This window comes from Chiloscyllium plagiosum, chromosome 5, assembly GCF_004010195.1.
Source record: "Chiloscyllium plagiosum isolate BGI_BamShark_2017 chromosome 5, ASM401019v2, whole genome shotgun sequence".
NCBI lineage: Eukaryota > Metazoa > Chordata > Chondrichthyes > Orectolobiformes > Hemiscylliidae > Chiloscyllium > Chiloscyllium plagiosum.
Genome location: NC_057714.1, coordinates 53,695,151 through 53,704,086, shown reverse-complemented (window position 1 = coordinate 53,704,086; position 8,936 = coordinate 53,695,151). Strand labels below are relative to the sequence as shown.

At 38.9% G+C, this 8,936-nt stretch overlaps 1 protein-coding gene across 1 annotated transcript in view; it reads right to left on the bottom strand.

The window, feature by feature from the left end:
* Window positions 1-585: 585 nt before the first annotated feature.
* LOC122550249 (polycystic kidney disease protein 1-like 1) overlaps window positions 586-8,936 on the bottom strand; it is a 291,308-nt gene continuing 282,957 nt past the window's right edge. The window contains exons 65-67 of the mRNA XM_043691004.1: window positions 6,452-6,613; window positions 5,649-5,797; window positions 586-3,035 (exon numbers count right to left, since the gene is read on the bottom strand). Of these exons, the coding sequence (XP_043546939.1) occupies window positions 2,258-3,035; window positions 5,649-5,797; window positions 6,452-6,613 (1,089 nt within the window). The 3' untranslated portion in view covers window positions 586-2,257. The remainder of the gene's footprint in view (window positions 3,036-5,648; window positions 5,798-6,451; window positions 6,614-8,936) is intronic.

Sequence of the window (8,936 nt, the reverse complement as noted above, 5' to 3'; positions counted from 1 at the left end):
CATGGTGCTTTTATTTCTTACAATGAAACAATAACATAAACAGTATTATGTATAATCTAAATTTACCTGACTTTTCTCTCTGTTAATATCTCTGAGTTAGACTAGTCCAGAGAACAATTCTATAGACAGAGACAACTTCTGGCACTTGCTGAGGAGACTATCACCATGTTTGAGGTGTTTCAATGGAGGAAGACTACTAATGTCAATACTGGCCTTCACATGAACAAATGTCCATTTTCAGTGATGGTCCCAGCTAGTGAGCAAGAAAAACCCCATTTGTCCTTACTACCAGTATAGCTATCATTAACACAGCATGGACTAATGATTGAATGATTCGATCGGAGAAATTTCTATACTTTCCAATTGTGGAAGTCTACTTCTTTTTGTGCTATTCCCATGCTGGATGCCAAAAGAAAAACAAAATCCTAAAAACTTGATTACATTGCATTGTTTGAAAACAATGGGTGACATGAAGAGCTCGAACCAACTAACTCTGTATTCTTGCATAATTGTTTTCTTTGTTGGCAGTGCAAAAAGTGAAAGATCTATCACTACTCGAGATATATGAATAAGTTACAATGTTATTTTATTTTTGCCAACAGTTATGACCTTGTAACATTACCACATCCTGTTCATGTTACAATTACTTCCACTGAATATCAGTGCAAATGTTCAATAAGCCCCAGAATGCTAAATCAATGTACTGGTATAAGTATAATTGTTTTTTTTGAATCCTAAAGTGGCGACTCCCATTGTCATACTAAAATGCAAAACAAAGTATTTTGAATGTTTCTCAATACACATCGCTAATAAGTTTTACGTACATCTGAGGACACCTGTTTAAACACCTAATTAGATTGAAAAATAAATAATCAAAAAGGGGGAGACCCATTAAAACCATCAAATTTTGCAATACTCCTTACTGAAATTTTGGTGTGAATTTCTATTTTCCATCTAATTACGCAATTACTATTTCCATCTATGCAGATGCATAAAAATTACTTATACCTTAAGACCACTTTTATCAATTAAGACCACATAACAATGTAAACTTTGAAAGAATTAAGACATTTAAAACATGTGGAACAAATCTAAATAGTTGCTATTAATGGCCTATACATGGATTTCTAATGATGTTGTGCAATGTATTCAGATTTCCGGTAACGGACAGAACAGACAGATCTCCAATGGCATTGTTTGCTATTCAGAAGTCCACTGTGAAGCACTTTGGGATGCTTTACCAGGATAAAGAGGTTACAGAAGTATAAGTTACTGCATGTGTTGATGTATAACAATTCGAAAAACCTGCAATTTATTGCCAATTTTAAGGGAAAATTAGAGGTATTTTTGGCCAGAAGGTATTTATTCTTCTATAGTAATTTAAGAAAGCAATTACTTTGAAGTTCACAACACAAAGGGTAATATACAAAAAGTTGCTCAACAATACATATGGGGGATAAATTCTATTTAAGGTACATAGAGTGGTACCAGAGTGTGGGAACCTGCGACAGTAGTTTCAGAGTTGGCAGCATTTCAATAGGAGAACAAATATTGCTTGCCATGGAGTATTAAGAACTAAAGTCCAAGCAAGTATGATTGGGACTTTGACAGTGGACCCCCTACATGGAAATGTATTAGTGCATTTAAACAATGAGAAAGTTGACATGCTGATTATGTAGATATGGATGTTTAGGGGTAGGAGAGAGTGAGAACTGAAATTAAGAAGAAATAGAACAGCATTTAGAGATGATTAGGGAATAAATTATGGATGTCCTGTGCAGGTGAGGGAGAATGCAAACGTGGGAAAGATGAGGAAAACACAGGCATTCAGCTTGAGCAAATAAGAATGTAGGGAACAAAGTATTATATAATCATTATATAGAGTAACTGTAACTTTTTCTGGAAGCAGTCCAAAACACAAATGGTATTATTGGTAGATAACAATGCATGTGGTATCTGAACAAGAAATAAACCAGATTCTCAATTTTCCAATAAGGTTTCGTAGTTTGAATTATATCACACAATGCTTTAACTTTTGAGGACCATGAAAACATTTCCACGTGTAGATTAGTTTTAAGCTCTCTCAAAACGATTGCTGACTTTTTCCATGAGCATTCATTTATCCAATGTACTTAACATTCCTCATATGTGAAACCAATCTGTTTTCCATTTGTGATTAACATGTTTGAAAGTGGAATATTTTTAAGTCAAGAGGGATAAGTAATGAAGGGTCTCCATTTTATTGGGAAGCATTCCGTTACCAGCACTGTTTTATAGATCCTGGAAGGTCTGGAACATCCATATTTTCATTCTGGCCACCATTACCCTGTGAAGATAAAATTGAACTTTCGAGTTTCTCTGGTAAATTAACAGGTTTGTTTTTACTCCCTTTCTGTTCCTCTAGCACTTTGTTCTGGTGCACTTTGGCTGAAGGGTGTTGTCTGGAGCTTGATGTTATAATGGACCTTCCAAAGCATTGAGTTGAAGGATCAAAACTGGCTTGCTCCGAAATCTTAAATGTTTCAACTGCTAATTCCTTGGAGTTATCAAGGATCTGAATCACTGTGGTGTGGGAGCGTTTAAGCTGCTTACGGTTCTTACCTAACGTGCTAGCTGAGGAACAGCGGTGCTGACCAGTCGCTCTACTCTCAAGCATCCGTGTTTGTGCCGCCTGCTTCTCAGGGCATTTTATTCCACACAGTACATGGGGCAATGTGTCTCCTAAGTTTGCAAGATTATAATGTTCAGCACTCAATGTGTCTTCTGGCTGTGCAGAATCTTTGTTGATGGAAGTACTGTAAGATTCTGAAACAGAATTGCAAATTGTTTCACATGGGTTTGGAGCACAACAAGGCACAATTTTTATAACGTTGTCGTCAGGGAATGAAAAGTCATTCAGTGCAGTGGAAAGATCCGCCTCAACGTTCTTTGGAGGGTCCTCGGGTACATTGTCATTTTGAGCACTCTCCGATGTTTCATACATTTTTTCTTGGCGCAACTTTAGTTGATGGAGGGTCTCCAACTCGAGCTTGGACCTGAAGTAAAAAATAATAAAAAAGGAATTGCAGTGGTTACAAACAAATGTGCTGCTGAAAAAGTACCGACATTGAAATTTAAACACTGCTCTCCAAAAGCGATCCTGCCAAAGTGTGCACACAGAACACATGAACTGTAGGACAAAGGGGAAGATTGTCATTCAATAGACTTCTTTGTTGTTCATGTCCCTCAAAGCAGTGGAAATTAGTCTGGCCGGCTTCCTATGCTGGTGGGATTGGAGCAGTCTTTGGATGGTTAACTTGGGTGGAGAGGAAAGGGTAGTGGAGGGGAGTGAGGTATGTTACCAAACTTCCAGCCAATACTGACCATGATATCAATCAGGCCCAAAAGGAAGGGGACAAATAACTGATTTTATTTTGTTTCATCTTTCTTTTCAGTGACTGAGACTGAGGGCAGAAATTTGTCTATTTGGGTCAGGACTCCAACATTGGAGTCAATGTATCTGAGGGCCAGTAGGAGACCTTCCTGCATGCAGGGAGCTGTAGCCCATTACAAGTGTGGGAGAGGGAGTGGGAGGGTGCTTTCATCTTTCAACTAAAACATGGCGACTGTGGGGAGGAAGAACCTGTCTATGATGAGGGTTACCACCATTTTCAGATATCTGACCTATTCCTTACACATAGGGGACTTTGGGCATAGTCAGCCTGTGACATATCGTAAAAGGTGGCATGCTGTCTGCGTGTGGTAGCCCAAGTAGCCCTTACACTTCAAGCCATATCTCTGAAAGTATGGCTGGAATTTGGCAGCACGCATTTAGGCAACCCCCACCGCCTGTTCTTGACTCCATCTTAGAATGAAAAGTCAACCCTGGGACAGGGTGAGGGGGTGGTTCAAGACAGAATTCAACTGATCGAGCCCAAGTCTACTTCTGCAGACTGCTGGATTCTCCCCTTTTATTTGGTGCAGCTTGCTCAGACTGATTGAAGGTCAAAGGACAGGAACTCCAAATTTGGAAAGGGACACATTGCCTCCTGGATGACAAAATACTGCAAAGAGCTGCGTTTTAATTCATAAAGTAAACGGGAGATCTCAAAGCGCATTATAGTCAGCACTAGTTAAATGTGAGGTTGCATATTTCGGTAGGAAATATAGGAGGTCACCTGTAATTTGGAATGTGCAACGTTAGTTGTGATTGTGGAACAATGGAATCTTGAAATACAAACACAGCAATCAATAAAGGTTGCACAGTCAGTCAGCATGGACATTATCAAAAGCACTGCAAGCAATTGTTTTTACTGCCAGTGACACAGAATTGCAAAGTAGAGAGGTTATGCTAAACCTGTATCAAATCTTTGTTCAACCGCACTGCATGCAGTTCTGGTCACTGTTTTCGAAAAAGGATACGGACTGATGGAATAGGTTCCAAGGAGCCTCACACGAGTGATACCATGTACCATAAAGCAAAAGACTAACAAGCTGAGGTTTTCACCTTGACCTTGCTTCAAGAAAAATTTAAAAGAAATCTTCAAGTTCATAAACAATTTTGATAAAGAAGTTGGACAGAGAATATGTTCCTCCTTTGGGGATTAGCATAACTAAGCACCATGACTACAAGATTGTCACAAAGGAATGATATCCTATAAGGTATTCAAAGGAAACTTCTTTACCCAAAGAGAAGTGAGAATGTGAAACTCACTCCCAAATGGAGTGATGCAAGTATAAAATATTTAAGGAGAGCTTTCCACCTTGAGGCTGAGCAGGTTAGCTTAGATGAGGATACTGGTGTTTAAACATCTTGCATGCAATTGATTGTAAATAAGCAAAAAAACTAAAGCCATGGCCTCAGGCCGGTAATATAACTTTCAGGGGGTGCAGAATCAAAGGAGCTCCTGGATAATTCTGAAGCCAATTTCCTTTTCCCGACACATCTCTACTCAGATGCTGTTCAAGTAGCACCACGTCTAGCCATGCTACACGAACAATAGTCAATACTCCGAGAACAAGTGATGCTTTGGGGCAACTCGCTGCATAATCTTCATTGATATTACTGAAGAACAGGCTTAACTGCTACCTCTGCAGCCAGCTTTCTGCTCCATTTCTCCGTCAATTACATTTCTCTGTAATTGTCACCACAAGAACGAGCTATTAGAAAATAAGAACCAGCAAAAATCTCTCCAAGCAAATATTGAAAATGACATGAGGAAAGAGCAGCAAAAGCGAATTATTCAGATGAAAATTTACAACCCTTCCAATGTATCAGGATAGCCAAAATCTAGGCTGGCACTATATGTAACTAGGATCTAGCCTAACATTGGAATATCCATAAAGCCATATAAGGACCTTGTCTGGCCTTAATCAGTCAATTACTATAACAGTTCCAGAATGAGAGATCCTACATATGCCACATATATGCCCCTCAAGAGGGCCAAGCATGGGTGGGTGACAGTATTCCACCCATTGTGTTCACCAACACTGGAAGTGGAGACAACCTGAGTTCTGGACCAGAACCATCAACCAGATCAACTAAACAAAGATCAATGTTTAAAAATATATGTTTTCATGTCACAAAAGTCATATCTCAGCATCTATGAGAATATATATGTGCCCTGTTTCCCTCCGAACCCAGCACCACATCACAATTAATCCTTTACCGTAAAGTCTTGAAATCTGTGATGTCTGAATCAGAATGGTGCTCTCTTCCTGGCAGTAAAAGTTCATAAAACTGCAGATTATTTCTAAACAGTTCTTCTTCAAGTTTGTAAATTTTATGTTCCAAATGATTTTCATGAAAGGTATGATTCTAAAAGGAAACAAATGGTTTAATTCTTCCAAACCTTATGTTGGATTTGCAGTCATCACTCATGTAAATTACTCAATAATTTAAGCACGCATTACACTACGATGTGATCTAGAATAAATTTATAATTAGCTTAAAAGACAGAGGTCAAAGGTCTGCTCATAATCAGTCACTTGAAATCCACAATTTAGGTCAACTTGCTTCCTTTCCTCCTTATATGGAATGTGTTTATTCCAATTAATGAATCATAGAAACCAACTTACGTTTCTCACACTTCTACGACCTGAAATTTAAATACTAAAACATATATTCCCTACTGTTATCAGACTTTTAAATTGACCTCTTTAATGTTAATGTTGACCTCTCTTTGCATCTTCTCAGTAGCTGTAACACTGCATCCTGCAGTCCAGTCTGTTCCCCTGATGCACTACGATCTGCCTGTGAAGCACTTAAAACAACACTTTTCACTGTATCTCAGGACATGTGACAGCAACAAATCAAATATTGTGGTAAACTTTCTGAAATAATTCAGAGAAGTCAAACATGGAAAGAATGGTTTTAACATTGGTTTTAAGAAACTAAGACCAGTGGAGAGACGCAAAATGAGAACAAGAGTCACAAATTCCTTTCATCATATTTGAATATTAGTCACCTAACCTCAGATCGTTGGTTGTAGTAATAGCCATGGCCCAATCCAGAAGGGCTGTCCCCCAGAAAATGTGGTTTTGCTGGGAGAGAGTGGTGAAGGCTGTTTGAGAGCGCATTCAATCGGAACAACAGTTCATCCATCAAGTTTTCAAACTCATCTAAGTAAAAGTTCTGTTAGAAAACAAAGAATGTATCAAATACTTGTATTCTAGGATTAACATTCCTTTTATTATATTATTATTTAATCAGTTTTTCTAGGTTATGCAAATAAAACCACAAAGATTCTCATCAATATTTTCAAATCCACACACAGCCTTAATCTACCTTCCCTCTTCAATCTTCTCAAACCCCATAGCTGAACAAATAAAGAACGGCAGATGCTGGAGATCTGAAACAAAACCAGAAATTGCTGGAGAAATTCAGCAGATCTGGCAGCATCTGTGAACAGAAATCAAGGGTAAAGTTTCGGGTCCGGTGATCCTTTCTCAGAACCGGGCAAATGGGATTCATTTAGTTTGGGAAACTTGGTCAGCGTGAATGAGTTAGACCGAAGGGTCTGTTTCCACACTATATGACACTATCACTTTGTGAAGAGTAGAGACAAGACACGAGATAAAGGAATTATTATGAGAAAAGATAATCAGACCATGACACGAAAGTACTAATTTCAAAATAAATTAGTAGGTAAGAGGTGACAAAAATAATAAAAGCACAACATTAGTCATAGAGTCATAAAGCATGGAAACAGACCCTTCGGTTTAACCTGTCCATGCTGATCATAATCTCAAACTAAACTCTTCCAATCTTCCTGCGCTTGGCCCATATCCTTCCAAACTTTTACTATTCACAAACTTATCCAAGTGTCTTTTAAACATTGCCATGGTCCCCATATTCACATTTCCTCTGGAAGTTCATTCTATGCATGAAGCACTCTGTGTAAAAACAGTGCCCCTCGTGTCCTTTTAAAATCTTCCTTCTTTCATCTCAAAATATGTCCCCTCGTCTTGAACTAAAGGTTCAAAATCTGAATGCATGTGACATTTGAAGCAAAAGAGTAACTGATCACCTAAACCGATTTGACAGCCATGAAATGTCATGGTCGCAGGATAAAATAGATTAAGATGGAATATTGAAGAGTACATGAGATTTTGGAAGAACATGAAGTAATGCAAAAGTGGAGAGGAGGCCCTGTTAACTCATCAGGAAATTAACACAACACAGATAGATGACCAAAATTCAGGAAAACATGACGTAAAACTAATTTGGGTTAAGATGAGAGATGATAAGTCAAGAAATTACATTTAGGAGTGGTGTAAAGACCCCTAACAGTAACCAACAGTAGGATGGAACATAAAGGAATAATATAAACTTGCCAGAAATGGAGGGCAATAATCACAGGGGATTTTAATTTACACACAAACCAGAAAAATCAGTCAAAGGTAGCCAAAGAAATAAGTTAACTGAATGTTCTCAGAAATGCTTTTTGAATCTGCACATTCTAGAGTCAACGAGATAGTCAGCTAGAATAGAAAAATAGGTTAGAACAAATTAATTTCTTCACACTTAAAGCATCCCTATGCAGTGGGACAATGATTTTATTGAATTTTGAGGAAAGGAAGAGTGGGTCAAAGACTAGTATTTTAAACGTAAATAATGTCCATGATAAGGATATGAAAGCAGATCCGGCCAGAGGGAATTTGGTTAAAAGTGGGTCCATAGAAACGGACTGTAGACATTTAAATCGATATTTCAGACCACTAAGAATAGTCATATTTCAATGGGAAAGTAAAATACCAACAGCCAGACCCACCATCCATGACTTAGAATCAAAGAGATGTACAGCATGGAAACAAACCCTTCGGTCCAACCCGTCCATGCCAACCAGATATCCCAACCCAATCTAGTCCCACCTGCCGGCACCCGGCTCATATCCCTCCAAATCCTTCCTATTCGTAGACCCATCCAAATGCCTCTTAAATGTTGCAATTGTACCAGCCTCCACCACATCCTCTGGCAGTTCATTCCATACACATACCACCCTCTGCGTGAAAAAGTTGCCCCCTTAGGTCTCTTTTATATCTTTCCCCTCTCACCCTAAACCTATGCCCTCTAGTTCTGGACTCCCCAACCCCAGGGAAAAGACTTTGCCTATTTACCCTAACCATGCCCCTCATAATTTTGTAAACCTCTATAAGGTTACCCTTCAGCCTCAGACGCTTCAATGAAAACAGCCCCAGCCTGTTCAGCCTCTCCCTGCAGCTCAGATCCTCCAACCCTGGCAACATCCTTGTAAATCTTTTCTGAACCCTTTCAAGTTTCACAACATCTTTCCGACAGGAAGGAGACCAGAATTGCAAGCAATATTCCAACAGTGGCCTAACCAATGTCCTGTACAGCTGCAACATGACCTCCCAACTCCTGTATTCAATACTCTGACCAATAAATGAAAGCATACCAAACGCCTTCTTCACTATCCTATCTACCTGCGACTCCA